At 32.0% G+C, this 20,653-nt stretch overlaps 1 protein-coding gene and 1 non-coding gene across 2 annotated transcripts; one reads left to right on the top strand and one right to left on the bottom strand.

The window, feature by feature from the left end:
• The first annotated feature begins 13,558 nt into the window (after positions 1-13,558).
• Positions 13,559-15,146, top strand: LOC107413433 (expansin-A4). The gene is made up of 3 exons (XM_016021381.4): positions 13,559-13,781; positions 13,986-14,304; positions 14,494-15,146. Exons 1-3 carry the CDS (start codon positions 13,634-13,636, stop codon positions 14,801-14,803), a joined length of 777 nt encoding a protein of 258 aa, XP_015876867.2. The 5' UTR covers positions 13,559-13,633; the 3' UTR covers positions 14,804-15,146.
• Positions 15,147-17,013: 1,867 nt separating this feature from the next.
• Positions 17,014-17,151, bottom strand: LOC112491146 (small nucleolar RNA snoR143). Its single transcript, XR_003055451.1, has one exon. It is a non-coding gene; the product is annotated as a small nucleolar RNA snoR143 (small nucleolar RNA).
• Between the last annotated feature and the right edge of the window lie 3,502 nt (positions 17,152-20,653).

Consider the following 20,653-nt stretch of genomic DNA (forward strand, 5'->3'; position numbering starts at 1 on the left):
TTTATGTATGTTTATTATATAAAGCTGCCAATTGGTATGTGTAAGGATATTTAGATTGTATAAACCAATTCTGGTGATTAAATGGAGATGGAAAGCGAGGAATTGCTTATGTAAGAAGGGATGTGCCACATTCTAATAAATCTATTGGAGGTAATAAAGCTATGCTGGCTAAGCTTAGAGATTGAAGCATAATCTAAATGCTTTATGGGTACAAGTTTTAAAAAGCATTTATTTTCCAACGGCATCTTTTTTGGTGGCAAGTATGAAGGGTAATTGTTTTGTTTGAGGGGTTTGTATGAAAGAAAGAAAACGATAAGGAATTTATTTTTATGGAGAGTGGTGATGGAAGATAATAAATATATGGAAAGACAACTGGATTCATGGTTCTGGCAGCCTGGGTTTGTTTAAAAATAAAAGGTGAATCGGGTTAATGAGCTTATTATAATCATGGTACAAAGATGTGGAACGAGGATCTGTTAAAAGATTTGTTTTCAGATTAGTTGGTGCAAAAAATTATTTATGTTCCTATTAGTATTAATGGAGGTATGGATAAATTGATTTGACCTTGGCAGGGGAATTAGGGGTGCTCTTTCCTGTTCGTTCATGTTATTTGCAATCGGATTCTTGTTGTGCACTTAATACCGTTGGGAATGAGCAAAGGTGGCGTGATTTGTGGAGGATTAAGCCTTTCTGGAAATTAAAGCTTTTATGTGGAGACTTTTAGATTGAGCCATTCCGGTTAAAAACGTCTCTTTATAGTATGAATGGTTTGGTGGATAACCTTTGTCCAATTTGTAAGCTTGAACTTGAAACAACTGGGTTTGGTGGTAGTTTGAATTTGAGGAGTTATGTGATGTCTCGGTTGTAGATTGGTTTGATCACCCTAGAACTCGAATAAAAGGTGTTCATGGAAGTGGTGATATGCTAGCCTCGACTGCTTTTATTTGTTGGGAAATTTGGAAGAGCAGGAACAAGCTTGTTTATGAGGTTGTATCCTCGATTTTATGCATAATGTCACGTCCCGTGAAAAAGGAGCAAAATCCTTGAGGTTTAACCGGAAGACTCTACACTCTCCATGAAGGATCAAGAGAAGCCCGGAATATTCTAGAAGATTCAAGAGAAACCTAGACTAATGTAGATGAGAATCTCTCTAGAATACTCCATGTAAATATCTTGTACATAACCCTAGAATAATCTAGAACCATAACTAGATAAGTGACATGTGTACATATCTAGAACTTTCCTACATGCCAAGCCCTCTATATAAAGGGGTTGGTCTCTCATTTGTAACATATCCAAGCATATCCAAGCACATCCAAGCATATCCAAGCACATCCAAGCATATCCAAGAATCAAGAATTCTAGCAATACAAGTATTCTCCATATTCTCTCAAACTCTCCTACTTCCTACTCTCTCACTCTTAGCTTCCGCATTTTCATAGCTTGTGGGCAAGGCTTACTTAGCAAGGGAGGTGCTAAGTGCCGCACGGGAGTGTTGGAAAAGTTAGGCCCGTGACAATAAGGTGTCATCGGCGCATACATTATGGCTAGAGTTTCAAATTCAAGGTGAGGAGGAGGTGTCCGGGCTTTTGAATAGGGAGAGTTTGATACATTTCTACATGTAATCGACAGTGGAGTCCTCCTGCAAGTGCTAAAATTAAAGTTACTTTTGATGCTTATTTTGTAGTTGGAGTGAACAAAGGTGGTTTGCTTAAGATTTATGTGGTAATTTGGTTCAGTATATGCATAAAGTTGGACCTTGTGGTTTAAGCATTAAAGCTGAATGTTTAGTTATGCTTTATGCTTGTGCTTGGACTATCAGGGATGCGAATGAGAATGTTATTTTTGAAGGTCATTTAAAAATGTTATTTTTCAAGGTGATTCAAAGGATCTTTTGTACATGTTATCTTCAAAGTCTACAAGTTTTCCTTGGAATTTTTCTATTTTAGTGGAAGATATAAATTTATGTTTATTTTGTACAAGACGGAATGCTGAGAGAGGTTAATCATGTACCTCGAGAGCAGAATCAAGTTACTGATTGGGTTGCTAAAGTTACTCAAAACAAATATTTTTTGTTTCGCTAGGATATTTTGTTACTTTCAATTTTTTGAAATATTTTATCAACTAATCGTAATGCTTCATTGTACTCTGTGTGAAGTTTCATATTAATTGAAAAGGAGAACGAAGCATGCCTTATAAGATGGTATGGATACTTTTCTCTTGCGACGCGTTCCCATGAGGGAAAGTAAAACTGTGAGGGATAGGATTGAGCTTACCACCTAGCTTCCAAAGAGGACAATATCGTGATTGGGCCTGGGAGGCCCGGGCCAGTGGAATTGGCAGGTAAAGGGGTGGGATCCCTAACCATTGCAACGCGTTCTCATGAGGAAAAGTAAAACCATGAGGGGTAGGATTGGGCTCACCATCTAGCTTCCAAAGCGGACAATATCATGATTGGACCTGGGAGGCTCGGGCCAGTGGGACTAGCAGGTGAAGGGGTGGGATCTCTAACAATTGTGACGCGTTTTGACAAAACCGTGCGAGTTGGGCCCAAAGCCGACAATATCGCATGCGGGTGGGCTGGGCCCAAAGCGGACAATATTGCATGCGGACGGTCTGGGCTGTTACAGTTGGTATCAGTGTTAGTACCCGGATCGGTGTGTCAGTGAGGACGTTGGGCCCCAAAGGAGGTGGATTGTGAAGTCTCACATTTGTTGGAAAGGAGAACGAAGCACGTCTTATAAGGTGGTGTGGATACCTTTCCCTTGTGACGCATTCCTATGAGGGAAAGTAAAACCGTGTGGGGTAGAATTGGGCTCACCACATAGCTTCTAAAGCGGACAATATCGTGATTGGACCTGGGAGGTCCGGACTAGTGGGACTAGCATGTGAAGGTGTGAGACCCCTAACCATTGCGACGCGTTCTCATGAGGAAAAGTAAAACCGTGAGAGGTAGGATTGGGCTAACCACCTAGCTTCTAAAGTGGATAATATCGTGATTGGGCCTGGGAGGCCCGAGCCAGTGGGACTGGCAGGTGAAGAAGTGGGAGCCCTAACAATTGCGATGCGTTTTGACAAAATCATACGGACTGGACCCAAAGCGGACAATATCACATGCGGATGGTCTGGGCTGTTATACTCTGATTCTTCTTGCTGAAAGTTTTCTTTATTTGACCAAAAAAAGGGGAAAAAAAAAAACAGTTATTTTGTTTTTTTTGTTTTTGGTTTTTAAAGGGTCCATTCACAGGATTCTAAAAGTTAATGTGGCAAAATATATATATATATATATATATATTATAAAGGTGGCTGTCTACTTTTAAAAAGATTTGTTAAATGGTGTGATTCAATAATTTTTTTTTTCAAAAAATAACATTATCAAAAATAAAAATGATCCCTATAAAAATCAATTGTTTATAAAAGAAAAAATAGAGAAATACATCAATATTAAATAGAATTAGTTGAAATTATTTTGTAAATTCAACATGTGTATACCGTATAGACAATTTATATTTTCATTAAAAATGCTCTAACTATATTAGATAATTGGGTAATGAACAAATCAGGTCCGCGAGTCTGCTGGTCGATTCCTTTCTCTAGTCTTTATTTGTTCCCTACTTTTCTGTTTTCATGATTATAAAACACCGTTATTGGATTATAAATTTTTAAAATTTCCGGTGAAGAGGGTGAGGTGCAATTGCATTGACTCTAAATCTGAATTTTTTGATGATAAATAAGTAGACTGTACAATGAATGAGGATGGACTGAGCATACGAAGTCTGAATTTTTTTATGATACATAAATAGACTTTTGATTAAACAAATGATTTGTGAGACATAAATTTAAAAACAAATTGAAAATTAGAACCAAATTGAAAATTGAGTAATGAACAGAGCATTGGTCGATCCAAATTATATATATATATATATATATAAATGGTTAGGTTTAAATCGAAATTTTAATATTAAGATTAATGTTAGAATTTTTATTTTTAGATTTAATATTGCATTAGATTTAAAATTAAATTTATCAATTATAGATCTCAATAGAATTCACTTTTTCAAAACACTAATATTACATGTATAATGTTCACTAAATTTATTTACTAAATAATAAATATTAAAATATTATTGGTTGTCATAATCATATAATTTAAATATAAAAAAATAAATTCTTAAATAAATAAATTAATTAAAAAAATAAATCGATTAAATTTTGTCATATTATTTGATAACTCTACCATTATTATTTCCAAAATAATATTTAATATATTACTAAACCTATATTTAACTATCTATTGGATTCTAAATTTTAACTTTTCATATGATTCAAAATTTATTTAAAAAAAAAAAATTGATATAGAGAAAAACCATGTTATTTCAAGGTTGAAGACAAGATGCCTTACTTTCATTAAGGAGGAGGCTTTTACCATAAGACAGAGTGTATAATTGAGGTTGGATATATATAGAATGAAATAAAACTACTACATTCCAATCAGTGAAGAGATCCCTTTCATAGGAAAGGAGATCTCTCCCCGTAAAAGGGGCTCCTTCACCCGATCCCCTCCCATGAAAGGAGCTTCCTCTCAAATGGAGACAAGATAGTTATACTCAAAGTTCAAAAAATCGATATCGACGAAAATATCGAAAGTTTAAAATACGAAAATTTATATGAAAATATCAAAAAATATCGGATATTGATAAAAAATTATAAAAGATGATGGAAGTTTATTTTATTTCGACTCTTTCAAAAAATAAAAATTTCAAAAAAATATCGAAATTTTTTTGAATATTTTAATCCATGGTTATACTTAAATTTGTCTACACCTTTCTCCTCCCCATGAAAAGGGCCCCTTCCTAATGTGGGTGGGGTAATATTACTTAATTTTTTCTATACCTCACTCTCAATTACACACCCCGCCTCATGGACCATGGTAAAGGCCTCTCTCCTATGGTAACAGAGAATGTTGTATTCAACCTCTATGCAATATAGGTTTTTTCCTTGATTCTTTTTTTCATAGTTTTCTCTAACCATTTATAAATAAAAATAAAGATTATTATCAAAGTAAAATAAATTTAATAATATTGCTCACTAAATAGCTACATTCAATTAGCATATTCATAAATTATAAAACTTATCAAATTTTAACTAAAAAAAATTGCTTTGATGAGTAAACAAAATATATATATATATATATATTATATATAGAAAATACTATAAGTTTATTCAAAAATCATAATAAAGCTACAAATACCAATTATGTTGTTAAATTTTTTGATATATTCAACAATAATATTGATTGCAAAGCAAATTCATTTTTTGTGGGCCTATTTGAATAATATGATTAGAATATTCTAAACAGTTTATTGTAGAGTAAGTAAAAGATGGATAAAATTATTGAAAATAATATAGAAGAGTACTTTAATGTTTTTCCTTGAATTATCTTTAAGAAAGTGTTTTCGAATGGATAGGCTGAGAAGCCTTGTGCCAAGGAGATGCTTGGTGGCCTAATTCTCTTAAAATAGAGGGAAAGTGTGTGTTTGGGCTGGGTTTTGTTGATGGGCTCATCCTAAAAAGTGGATTAGAATTAGATACACAACAAACTACACTTCTCCTACTCAAGTTAAAGGACCGAAAAACCAAAGCCCATTTCCCTCCCTCCCCATCCACCCTCCAAATGTCAAGTGTCCAGTAACATTTCTTTAGGCTTTCGGCTTTTAATTAAATCTTTGCTTGTTCCTAAAATCCCCATAGCAAGTTGTAGCATTCCAGAACTCCATCTACAACACACTGGAATATCATTCAATGGCCGTCGATACATCGTGGATTGTCATTCAGCTTAAGACTGCCGGTTATTTATTTATTTATTTTCGAAAAAAAAAGAAGAAGCAATTATTTAGAATAGGAGCACAACTAACAATTATTAAGAATTATTGTATAATGGTTCAAGGCATAATCATGTGGGGTTTTCTACACATATACGTCAATTTTATAACCACAAGATAAATATGCATTATGATCAATGTTACAATCGATTAATCTTCTCAACTAATTTACTGACCCAAAGAAAAAAAAAATTAATTCACTGACATATATATATATATATATATATATATATTGAAGATAATTAATCATCATTTTAAATTAGTTCATTATTATTAATTGAGGTTTTATAATAACGCTAATTCTAATTAATTATGTTAGTTAGTTAATTAGTTAATACTAATTAACTAGAATGTAATTGAGGGTTTATAATTGCGTTAAATCATTATTTGTAATTTTGGTTCGTACTATATATACTTAATTTCTCTTAAGCCAAAAGCAAGAAGTATATGTTGACCCACCAAAAAAAAAAAAAAAAAAAAAAAAGAAAACACTAAAAGTAATTTAGAATTACTATACAATGGTTCAAGCTCAAGAAGGCTTGCCCAAGACATAACCATGTGGGTCTAGCACCAAAGACAAGTTCAAAAAAAGGAAACAATTAATCACTGATTGAAACCCAATATTTAATTTCATGCAATTGGGTCTTCTACCCATATATGTTAATTTTAATTGTAACCATAAGATAAATATATATATATATATATATATATCTGCATTATGATGATCATTGTTGCATTCGATTAATCTTCTCAACTAATTCACACACACACACACACAAACACATTTATATTGCACATAATTAATCATCATTTTAAATTAGTTAATTAGTATAACAAATTAGTACTTTTTTTTGGATAAAATTAACTTATTAGTTAATACTAACTAACTAATATGTAATTGATGGTTTATAATGACCCTAAAACATTATTTAATCTTGGTACGTACCATATTCAATTTCTCTTGAGCCAAAAGCAAGAAAAAAAGAAATGACACAAAAAAAAAAAAAAAAAAGAAGCAAGAAGTATATGTCGACCAACATCGCTCATCGATGTTATATATATGTTATATTTCAATAAATTACTATCTTTGTATACGTATATGTTTGCGTCATCAATCGTGGCATGGTGGAGATCCATTCAAGTAGTTTTTAAGAAACAGAGCAGCAGCAAACGATGTTATATCAAGGACCAGGCTATAGGAAACAAAATAGATTGGTGACCACTTATTTTGCTCATTCAATTATACACTACAAACAGCGCATGTGATATTGTGATGTGCCTCTCACTACTAAACTTCGTACTATACCGATATCAAGCACTAGCTAGTCCTGTATCTAAATCTTTGAAACCTTTAATTACTTAAAGATCCCAATTAATTAGTTCCACGTATACCCTAGCTAAGCTAATCCAAGTAATTATCTTAGTTGTTCAATTAATTATATATATGTGATTTTTCAATAACTAGTGGTTTCCATACGTTTTCTAATAATTATAACGTGTGTGTATATATATATATATATATAGTTTTCTACATTTTTGTCTGCTTAATATTAATTCTGAAAATACAGAATATTTACAAAAGCAGTAGTCGTCCTCCAAATTTTAGAGCTTTACATGAAACCTATGGACCGCCATGTCTTTTATATAACCTTAAGCAACCTCACAGACCCACGCTTGCTGGCTATCCACCCCAAGTATATATGTACTTTTCAAAAAACCAGGATACAAACAAAATGGAATTTTCCTTTTCAATGTCGAATAAATCTCATTTCAGCCCCCCCCACCAAAAAAAAAAGAAAAAGAAAAAGAAAAAAGAATAATGTATATTCAATCAATTAGCCAGGAAGCATCATGTTTTCATTTTCCGACTGCTTAAAGAAGCTTTTCTATAGTACCATGATATGTTACAAATTATATCAAAATTAGAAAATATGGTCCCCAATTTGATAAGGGCTCTTTTGGGTATAATTACATGCATGGTAGTTAAATTAGTTAATATTGTGGTAGTTAGTCTTCATCAAAGGCTTATAGTAGAGCTATAGAACAGTTGTGAGTCAAAAAAGATTTATATGGAGGAAAAAGGTACACACTTTGGGGCCCTCTATTGAGGATCATGCATATAAAAGGTTTAGTTATTGGCCTAGGAAAGGAAAAGAAATTAAGCAGAAAACAAAAGCAAGAACTATATAAATGGTGGGGATAGATATATATGGGCGGTGCATGGGAAAGAAGGAAAAGAAAAGTTGACGAAGATATGATTCTGAATTTGCTTGCTTGAGAAACTTGGAACTTTCTTTTTATTGGAGAAGATTGCGTAAATCTCAATAGAGCCTAGAGATAGAGGCAGAGTATTTTTATTTTCTTTATTTTCATGGTAAAGAGGGGACAATGAAAAATATATAGGAAATGGTCCCTCTAGGTCTAGGAAAGATCAGGCAAGTTTTCGACAAAAGCACGCATTAGGAATGACACTAATTAGTTGTAAATTAGCCCCCGGTTTCTCGAAAGTAATTATGATTAATTAAATAACATGTATAGTATATAATTGTATCGGAAAATTAGCACCCTTGTACCTCAAACTTCATTGGACTTGATATTGTGCACTCCGAGATAATTTTTTTCCAGCAATTTGCATCATGAACTCATAAAATTTTTACTATCTTGGTTTTATCAAAAGGAAACGAGAGAGCAAAGTGCAATTTATAATTTAGGATGCAAACTGCAAAAATTTTTAAATAAAAAAGTAGTGAAAAAATTAAAAAATAATTAGAGAGAATTATTATATTTTTAATAAGTTAGTAAAAAATTAAAACAAAATTGCAAATGTATTTTTTCAAAAATAAAAATAATTTTTTTTACATATAATAAATATTTTAAAAAAATAAAAATCAACAAAAAATTTGAATATGTAAAAAAAAAATTATATAGACGATTATAAAAATGGTAATGTAATTTTTCAAAAAATAAATATAATAATTATGCATATTTTATAAATTTTTAAAAAAATAAATCCCTATAAAAAAGTGATAAAGTATTTATAAAATATAAAAGAAAACCGTGAAAAATTACTTTTTCTAAATATGTATTTTATTTATTATATATATATTTATTATATTTATATTTTGTATATATAACAAAATTTATAAAATATTATTGTTATTTCAAAAAATATTTTTTATGAAATGATTTAACAATATTTTTATGACATTTTATATAAAAATATTTTATAAAATATTATAAATAACAAATGAATTTTTATAATAAATATATATTTATATTTTTATAAGAGAAATTAATTATTGTTATAAAATTTAACTATAAAATATTTATAATTTCATATAAAAATAACAATAATATTTTATAAAAAGATATATTATTGTTAAATTATATAATAACAATAACAAATATTTTGTAAAACATTGAAAATAACAAATATAACCAAATTTTGGTTATATTATATTTTATAATAACATTTCGTTATTTTTTTTTAATAATTTAACTAGAATAAAGTTTTTAAAAATATTTTATAAAATTTTATAAATGGTATTGTAAATTTTAAAAAGTTTTGCAAAACGTCATTGTAAATTTTATAAATATAAAAAATTTATAAAATGTCATTGTAAATAACAATTATAAATATAAAAAATATATATAATAAATAAAAGAACAAATTTTATAAAAATAACTTTTTAAGGTTTTCTTTTTTATTTTAGAGATATTTTTAAATATTTTTATAGGTCTTTAGGTTTTTTTTTTTTTTTTTTTTTTTTTTTAAATCTATCAAATATGCACATTTTATTATTTTTATTTTTTGAAAAATTACATTTGCATTTTTATAATAATCTATGTAATTTTTGTTTTACATATGCAATTTTTTTAATTGATTTTTATTTTTTTAGAATATTTATAATATGTACAGAGTTTTATTTTTATATTTGAAAATTACATTTGCAATTTTTTAAAAGATTTTTACTAATCTATTCTTTTAAATCCTTTTTATCTTTTTTATTTGAAATTTTTTACAATTTCCACCTTAAACCATATAAAATTGCACATTGTATCCTCATTTCCGTTAAATATTTAAAAAAATAACCAACGGTGCAAGAATTTTATGACTTCAAGGTGCAAATTGCAAAAAAAAAATATTTTTTTTTTAGAATATAAAGTACCAGCTACAATAAAGTTCAAAGTGCAACGATTTCAATTTCTCAAATTGGCTATAGTTTGGATGTCCCATGAAAATTAATCGATAGCTTTCTTTTCTTTTATTTATTTATTTATTTATTTTTATCTACATATATCATACTTCAAAATTGTATTATATCTTTTTGATAATTGCAATATGTCTTCAATAATACTAAAGTTATTAATATTAAGTACCAAAGTTTGGATATATAGTGGATTATGCAATTTGTTTTTGTTTGTTATTAATTTTCTTCTTGTTCTTATTCGAGTTTATTAATGGTCCTTCCGTGCTGATATATTATATGTCAATGTTGAATTGATAGATAAAAAATAAAAAATAAAAAAAAATCAATTTTCTTAATGACGTTGTTAATTAATTTGCTACTATTACAACAAATGTTGGGTTTTTCCAACTATCTAAAAGGAACAATATGTAGAATAAGCATGTTAGTTTTTCCACATGCATGGATCGAATATTTAGGGCAAGACCAAGCTATACATACGTATGTATGAATGTGTGTATAATATTATACTTTAATTTATTGTTGGTTGCTATTTGAGTAAGAGATAAGATTGAATATAATATTAATTATACTATACTGAATTGAGCTGACCAACCTCAAACCTCAATAGCTCAACCTCTGACAATGTCAATGAGGCTTCTGAAGTACATATAATCCTTACTTGACTTCTAGACATAGACTTTTCGCTTCTGCAAAACATAAGTTTCTAAATTGAATATCACAACAATGAATTAAATACCCTATACCCTCTACGGCTCTACCCTCTACATAAACAGAGTCACATGCATGATTATAAATGAACAACTCTATTTACATTAAAAAAAAAAAAAAGAGCAATAAATTAATTTAATTTCATTTTCGGATATGATTAGCCATTGACGCTTCATAGTAGGTGAACTTTACACAAATAAAGAAAAACAATGGTTGACATATATACCAATTTCAAATTATGGAGAGACCAATAGAAATGCTAGCTATGAGTTAGACATGCTGAATACTACCATATTTTATAACAAAATTTCACGGTTAAGTTGAATTGTTCTAATTGTAAACTTCTATAATTTATAAATGTACAATTTTTTAAATTAATTTTTATGTTTTATTCAAAAATACACACCCATAACATAATAAAAGGGCAATAATGACCCCTCTATAGTGATATAGAAAATTCATATGGGAGGGGGGGATAAAGCAAATGGGGATGGTGAAGGAAGGGACATGGAGCTTTAATGGCATTTTCACGTGCAAATGAGATATGTTGCGTAGGATTGAATCTAAAAGGAGTTTTTATGTGGTTTGAGGGTTGGTGATGTATTGGTGAACAAAACCCTGAATTATTTGATGACGTGGTGGATTTCTTAGATCTTGTTTGATGGATTAATTAATCACTCTTTCCCACCACCTTCTTCTCACCCTCATTCCATGATCTCTAAGCTGTATAACTATAAAGTAAACCCTCCAAACCGTCTCTCTTTGACTTTCAACCATTTTCATTTCTTAATTTCCTTCTTTTATCTATTTCATTATTATTATTAATTTTTAAAGAAACTATTGGTCATATAGATCGTCATAGTTATGCAAGATTTATCTTTCAAGCTACACAATATTGTTTTCTCGGTGACACTAGAAAAAAATACCTTTTTTTTTTTGGCGCGGAAATCAAATTCATGAAATTGCCATATGGACTATTGTGAGACAAGCAATTTGTAATTTTTTTTTTTAGAGTAAAAAATGATGCAAACGAATGATGAAACGTGTTTTAGATTTTTTCCTTTTCCTCATTCAATTACAACATAACAAGATATCTAAGAAATACTCGATAAAGAATTTGCAATAATTGGTGTAAAGTATAATTTTTTTTTTTTGAATATTTGTTTTTTAATTTTAAGAAGGGAGACTTCTTTGTTATATTCTATTTAATTAATTAAGAATCCAATCAAGTTTACTTCTTAGTGCTCAAAAGTCAAGAACTCGAGGTGGTTCTATATGTAGTATGTATTCGTTTAGTGGATTAGGTTTATAAAACCAAACGTCCCTCTTTTTTCACTTTTTATTAGTGAGACTATCCATTTTTATAATAATTCTTTATATTTTATTTTTATAGTAAAAACGTGTGTAGAAGATGACGTAGAGTAATGCGTAACCAACCAAAGGGCAACGAACCTACGCAAACGTACGGCTAATGCACGGCGTAATACGTGGAGCGATGAATGCGGACTCAGTGGGTCCCACTCTAAGCCATCTCGGACCGTTGAAATTAAGCTTGATCAACCCTCAAATTAGCGGGTAAATTGCTGCGCCTTCAGTGGGTCTCTGACCAACACACCATGCACGTTGGGAACTGGATTTTCTACTTCCCTAAAAAAGTGTTGTCAAGAATTTGTACTCTCAGTACCATCAACTAGATGCTCGGTTCTTGATTTGTGCAATTTGTTTTAGCTATTAAGTTTTTTTTTTTTTTTTTTTTTTTTTTTGGGTTAGAAAGACAAATTTAGACCAAATTATAGTTGGAATTATATATATATATATATATATATATCTTTCTGGGTTATTTTGAAAGTTCAAAATCAATTTAAACAAGGTAATACTTTTATTATTTTCCCTTACATATTTCTACCAATCAAAATTAAACATACTTAAATCTCTCAATTAAATTAGCATATGTACTAACATGGCAATGTTCATTAATTTGGTAAGCATTCGACATTGAAAATTTACATTTCTTTTTTTTTTAGATAATTTGTACATAAAGGCTAAAAAATCTTTTATTCACAATATATATATATATATATATATGTATGTATAATTTTATACTGGAATATTGTTGATAGTTGTCCATGCCATGCATGGTAACTAATTAGTAAAAACCAATCACAAGTTTGTCTTATCCGTACCAAGGAGTAGTACAATAACAATACCAAAAAAGTCTTCTAATTGCCTTAGTCCACCAATTTAGAGAACAAAAATTCAAATTGAGGAAACTAAAAGTAAGAAAACATATTTTCACTCAGAAGAGGACATGGTAGTAGTCCACGGCAGATGGGCACAACTTACAAATGAAGCAAAGCGGTTTTCATATCAGCCTTGAGCTCGAACCCCTTTTAGACCCTACCACACAATCATTCCACAATATCCTTCCTATTTTCCACAAAACCCCATGTTTAAATAATAAAAAAAATTTACATTTGATTGGCATTTCCGTCTTTTTAATTAAAGTTGAAAAATTGATTTTAATATAAGTTGTTGAATGGAATTACCGCCAAAAATAAATAAAAAATAAATTAAAAAACAAAAAAATACAAAGATGGAAATAACTTTAATCAGCCATGGGAGACCAAACAGCATTAATTAAGGGTGATAATTTTGTACCCCAAAAATATGATTTTCATTTCTTTTTTTTTTTTTTTTCGTTTGACAATTCTCTCCCACTAAAACCTCTCGGTTTCTGCTTCATAAATACCCATGAAGTCTCTGCTTTCTTCCTCACACCCCACTCCTTCACAAACCCAATATTTCTCTCTGTTTTCCTCCCTGAGCTCCTCAATGGCTACCTTCAATATGCTCCTCATTCTTTCTCTCTTAGCATTCACAACTTTCGTCGACGCCAGAATCCCTGGCGTTTACACCGGCGGCCAGTGGGAATCAGCCCATGCCACCTTCTATGGTGGCGGCGATGCCTCTGGAACCATGGGTAATTATTTTCCTCTGTTTTCCAGTTTTCTATAGCAGAGGATTTTCCCTCTGCATTTACTGGGAAACAAATATGACATTAAAAAAAAAAAAAAATTCCATTCCTTTCATACATTTTCAGATACTCGACACTCATTTATTTCCAAATCTTTAAAAGTTTACGGTTTTTTTTTTCTTTTTTTTTTTTTTGTTTTATATCAAACAGGTGGGGCTTGTGGGTACGGGAATCTGTACAGCCAAGGCTACGGAGTGAACACAGCGGCACTGAGCACTGCCTTATTCAACAATGGCTTAAGTTGCGGTGCTTGCTTTGAGATCAAATGCGCAAACGAACCTCAATGGTGTCACGCCGGCAGTCCCTCCATCTTCATCACTGCCACAAACTTTTGTCCTCCAAACTATGCTCTGCCCAACGACAATGGCGGTTGGTGCAACCCACCGCGCCCTCATTTCGACCTTGCCATGCCCATGTTCCTCAAGATCGCCGAGTACCGTGCCGGCATTGTTCCCGTCTCTTATCGCCGGTCAGCCTTCTTTTCTCTCTCTGATTATTGCTCTGTTTTTAAGTTACAACTTATACGGACACAGACACAGACGCAGGCAGAGCAGAGCCAAATCATAATGCCGAATTTGCCATTTGATTTTATTAAATCATAACCGCTGCATATTCTGTGGAAAATTTTGACGGTGAAGATTTTTGGGTTGTTTTTTAGGGTGCCATGCCGAAAGCAAGGAGGGATCAGATTCACGATCAACGGCTTCAAATACTTCAACTTGGTATTGATCACCAACGTTGCTGGTGCTGGTGATATCGTGAGGGCCAGTGTGAAGGGATCAAAGACTGGTTGGATGAGTTTGAGCCGTAACTGGGGTCAGAATTGGCAGTCAAACTCTGTCTTGGTTGGCCAGTCACTCTCTTTCAGGGTCACAGGCAGTGACAGACGTACTACTACTTCATGGAATATTGTCCCTTCCAATTGGCAATTTGGCCAAACTTTCACCGGAAAGAATTTCAGGGTCTAATTCAAAAGTTTCCCTCTTAATATGTTATTTTGGTTTTTTATTTTTAATTTTTTTGCTACTTTGTATTTTTGATTTGAACTGTATTGGGTAAAAAAAAAAAAAAAAGAAAAAAAAAAGGAAAAAAGGGGAAAGGAAAACACAGAGAACATGAGGGAAAAGTGTGTTTCAGTGGCGGTAAACCTTTTTGACTTGGTGGAGTTTTAATATAGAAAAAAAGAAAGAAAAAAGTAGATATTGTATTGGAGCTGAAGCGGCTGCAAAGCCATGTAGCCCGCAGCTTTGCTGCATTCCATATATATATATATATATATATATATAAATTATAGACATCTTTTTTAGAGTATATTCTCTTTAATTTCTCTTTTATCTTTTGCACTGGAACTTCTTTTCTGACTGTGGGCTCTAGGTAAAATGAAAAGTTCATCAATAGGATCATGTTCATGAAATATTGGTTCTCGCTGAAAATTAGTATATTGGATGGAGTTTAAGACATAAAACACAGAATCTAAGAGGAATGAGAAAAATAGAGCTGAAGCAAACTAATTAGTGATGAAAGTAGAAACCATACCACGTTTAATTGTATTAAGTAAATGTTATTTTGGTTCATGTTTGACAAATACGCACTTGATTTTACATTATAAGAAATGAAAAAAAGATGAAAGGAATATATTACGTGTATAACAAATATTTTACAGAGATGTCAGAAACAAAGTAAGTAATGGTTTGGAACCAAAAATCCAACTCCAGTGTGTGTTCAATTGTGAGTCAAAATGGAATCTAAATCGTCTTAGGATTTTTATAAGGTGGACGAACTTTAACATAAAGCATTTTGAAAGTCATAGCATCATCCAATGCACTTTTATCCCCTGAAAAAAATTCAATGTGTTTACACTTAGCTAAGATTATTGGCCATTAATTAAAATTCCAAAGGGACGGTTCCTACTGAAGGAAAATTAGCAGGATTATCTCTTTTTCCAAAGTAAAATTTGTTGAAAATTTTGCAATTTGTCATAAAAGAAGCGCTACTTTATCCGCAATTGTACTAAAACGACAAAGGCCAAAATCAAGAAAAATTAGTGTACATATAATAGACGCTTCTTTCTAAGAAATTAGGTTAGTTTGGAAAATGGGCTCCTAAAATGCGTTTTTTATTTTTTATTATTTTTTTATTTCCAAAGAATCATATTAGATGCTTCTTTCAAAATCACTAAATGGATGATTTTTTAATCAAATAATGTTTTAAATTTTTTTTTTCTATCAATTAAAGCTATTGTAGCAATTTTAAACTCACTTCTAAATGCCATGAATAATTTTTTTAAAAGATATATTTCGGACCTTAATGATACCACATGGCGTCATCGAATTGACTATATATTAGGAAATCAGGTTTGCTACACAGGATCGTTGTAATGAATAATTTTCCCAAAATCAAACTAACCCACATCCCAATTTTTATTTTTATTTTTACTAGAATATCTAATATATTGTTGAAGCCTCAAGAAGTGAACCTCACTTATATAAGGATTGGGCATTACTCTCAATATTAGGTGCCCCTAGAAGAGAACCTCATATAGAAATTGGGCATTACCCTCGATATTAAGTTATGTTTGTGAAAACATAGTGAGGGGAAAAAATACCTAATTCTCAATATACGAACATCAACTTATATGAAAAAAATGCTTTAATAATGAAAGGAATAACATTAAAAATTGGTCCAAGACTGTCTATGTTCATCCCTGGTCCGGTAACTTGTAAGGTCCATAACATTTGAGCAGCAACAATGTAATGCAGGTGTTCACTAGCTCGGGCAAATTTGTACCTCAGATTTTTATGTCGGTTCTTAAGATGGAGGAGAAAACTTTATTTAATTTTCAATGTATGCTTTAACATGTTTCTTGATGGAAGAAGAGAGTTCACCTTTAAAATTGGTTAATCTTATGTCTATGTAAAGGGGTAATGTTTTTTTCCAGGTCAAATATTATGTATTACCAAAAAGGTCCAATATTTAGCATTTCAGTTTGAAGGTCTTTTTGATCATACAGTTTCTATGCGCTTAACAATTCCATTTTTAAAATAACCAGTCAGTGCATTTTAAACCAATGTCATATCATATACAACCGGAACCTGCTCTATGTCTCACTGGCATTTAATCAAACGCTTGGTATTCATTCACATCAAGGGTGAAGAAACAGAGAAATCTGAATAGAACGAAATATGAGATGGAATCAGTAGACAAAAAAGGGATAGTATTAAACCCTCCATCTGTGGATACCATCTCTACGGTTGTCTGGCCGCTGCCTGATTTCAAACCCCTTTATTTCCCAGAAAACAGTTTTGAATGTTTTTGAAAACACAAATGGGTAGAAACCAGGCCTTCTCTGTACGCATTGTTGCACCAAAGAGAAGACAAATGCAGATTGTTTTCTCTTTATAAAAACAACAAATGCAAAATAAAAAAATAATAATAATAATACAAACCCAGAAGGCAAAAGAAAAGAAGGAAAAAAAAAAAAAAAGAAAAAAAGAAAAAAAAGGAAGGTAAACACGAATCCAAAAAACCAATATGTGGGTAAGGGCTCATATCAAGTGTATAAAGATAGATCTGTCATAGCGGGGAAATACCCAAATCAGAACAAGAAAGAAATAGAAAATATCAGATAAAAGAATTTCCCGGACGCCAAAAATGCCTGCCTTCTGACGAAGTGGCGGCGATTAACTGTGGATTCTTTGTAGTATTTTCTCCTCTGAGTTCGATTTGAGTATTTTTCATGTGGGGTTTTTGAAAATCCCCACGATCCCACTCGAGCCCTCTCTCTTTGTAATCACAGCCCCCCACCTTATATAGAAAGTATTAACCAAATTGAGGTTTAGGGTTTACTGTAGGGCAGGCAAAGATTTGTACGCTTGGGACTTGGGGAAGAAGACCAAGAGATAATAGCATTCTATATATTGGGTATTTTGATTTTAGGGTTTAGCTGTTTACGAATTTAGCCCCAATCCTTTTATCATATAAAACGAAATACCAAAACATTTGAGGGGCAAAAAAAAACTTTAAACAGGTACCATCTGCCCCAATATCTTTTTCTTTTCTCTTCTTCTTTTTTTTTTTTTTTTTTTTTTGGGTTGATAAAGTACTATATATTTTATTTTATTTAAACAAAGATCTTTAAAATATATTTAACCTGACATATTCAAACACTGCTAAAAAAAAATTTCAAAAAACAAAAAAACAACGGAAACATCAGAATCTGACATATATACTAAAAAGAATATTTCAAAAAATAAGAAAAATACAATAAAGAAAAGAAAATTGCAAAAAGGCTCTTTTTTTTTTTTTTTTAATTCAAAGATAAATAAAATTATTTTTTTGCCCAAAAAAAAAAAAAAAAAGAGATCAAATAGGATCTCGATTGATAATATATATAAATATTAAATCCTAATATATAAATATTAAATCCTAATATATAAATTCTATAATAGTGACTCTAAAGGACACAGAGAATAGGCAGATATGCACATACTAGACATGACGGTATGTATGTGTGGGAACGAATTTGTATGGTATGAAATAGGTATTATATGTTTGATACGAATTTGTACGGTATGAATTTGACAGTATGTCTCCTTTCCTTTTATCCTAACGATGAAACTATGCTCTTCAAATGGGAAATTGAGAAGAAAATCATTGGAGTGAAGTTTGGATGCTGTTGCTCGTCGGTGTCACACTTCCTATTCGCGGATCATGTTATCATCTTCTGTGGAGCTAGTGTTGAAGAAACCATAAATGTTCATCGATGTCTCCAATTCTATTGCAAATAGACAGGATAGTCCTTTAATCGAGAAAAATCAGATTGTTACTTCTCTTGTTATGTCAATGCAAAGGAAAATTGGATATAAAAAAACTTTTAGAATGAAATAGATTGAGAAGGCAACTAAACACCTAGGACTGCCTTTATTTCTCAATAAAAACAAGCCAGAGACCTTTTAGGATCTTTAAAGAGAAGTGGAAGACAGAATTTAAGGATGGAAAGTAAAGCTTCTCTCACAGGCAGGACGAGCTACCCTCATCAAACACATGGTCATTTCCATTCCCGTGTACTCCATGTAAGCATTCTTACTACCCAAAGTTTGGTGCCAACATCTAGAAAGAAAAGCCAGAGCATTCCTCTAGAAGAACGAAAAATCAAATTTGAGAGGATTTACTCGAATAGCTTGGAGAAAGGTGTGTCAACCAAAATCTAGAGGAGGCCTTGGCATTAAGAACATGTGGAATTTCAACAAAGCTTTCATTGCCAAGGTTGGATGGTGGCTAGCTACAGAAGAAAACAATTTCTGAGTGAAGGTCCTCAAAGCAAAATATTTCCCTCACTCCTCTTTCATGAAGTGTAAGAAGAAACACAACAGCTCATGGCTTTAGTCTGGTGTTCTCAAGATTAGACCTCTATTAGCCAAAGGTCTATGCTATGAGGTAGGAAAAGGCAACTCTGTGGACTTCTAGGAAGACCCATGGGTCCCCAATGTACCAGGGTTTATCCCAAAACTGGAAACACTTCCTGTGACTGCTTTTGGCATGGTAAACTCCCTCAAATGGAGCAATGGAGATTGGGATGATGTCATATTAAATGATTTGTTTGAAAAATAGTTGGGTCAGAGAATAAAGGAAATGTTTTGGGCCAAAAGCAACCAGGAGGATAAACTCTTTTGGTTGAAAATGAAGACTGGGCTATTTAATGTGAAGACAGCGTACCATGTCCAAGAAAAAGACCTATACAAGGAGAAAAAAATGGTGGAAGATCCTCTGGAAAAGCAGAGTCCATGAGAGAACAAAATTTTTTATGCGGAAGTTAGCCAATTCGGGACTCCATGTAGCCTCTGACCTATTAAAACTTGGAATGTTTGTTGATCATGAGGTGTGTGTTCATGGGTGCAATTGCATAGAGATGAAATACAAGTCTTCTTTCATTGCGAAGTAGCTAGAAGGATATGGGGCTTAAGATGGGAATTAATGAATTTCAGCGATCTTATGTCATTCCTTTACTGTTTGGTCAACCCAACAGATTTTTTAACAATACATGAGGAAGAAAAAAAGAATTTCTTCATGTATGGAGCTATCACATTGGAACACTTGTGGTGGATTAGGAACAAAGTCTATCATGAAGGAATGGACATGTCTTTGGAGCAAGCTCCACAATTGATAAGCAGCAAGGTTAATGAAATGATTGATGTAAACAGAAGAGACGCCAGAACCAGCCAAAGACCAGAGGACTCTAGCAGAACACCCTTTCATGGAGAAAACCCCCTGCGGGTTTCATAAAATTAAACTCAGATGCGACAATGAGGACAAATGGCAGCTTCCTAGCCATAACGGCTCGGGACAACAAAGGCAAAGTGCTGAAAATTCACACGTTTAAGTTAAGAGTCTCAATCCCACAAGTGGCTGAATTAGAAGCAGTAGCCAAAGCCATGTTGGTAGCTCACACTCATGGTTGGCCGAAGGTGATTTTTGAGATAGACGCCATAACAATTTTTAATGTTCTTCATAGAAAAGATAAAAGTTCTCTTCACTGGGCTTCCGAAAGCCTTTTTACTGACATTTTGCTTAGAAGTTCAAATGCCCAAGTTGTAAATTTTAATTGGGCTCCTAGAACAACAAACAGATTGGCACACAATGTTGGCAAATGGGCGGCAACCCATTAGATAATAGGTCCTGTAGACCTTGATTGGATGCCTCATGCGTGTACTGAAATATTGACCCGGGAGTGTGTATATGAGGAAGGCTCTTGAGTCTAGCTTTGGTGTTTTGTTCTCTTTCGGTTTCAATAAATTTCCAGTTTGAGCCAAAAAAAAGAA

The sequence above is a fragment of the Ziziphus jujuba genome, chromosome 8 (genome assembly GCF_031755915.1).
Source record: "Ziziphus jujuba cultivar Dongzao chromosome 8, ASM3175591v1".
Lineage (NCBI taxonomy): Eukaryota > Viridiplantae > Streptophyta > Magnoliopsida > Rosales > Rhamnaceae > Ziziphus > Ziziphus jujuba.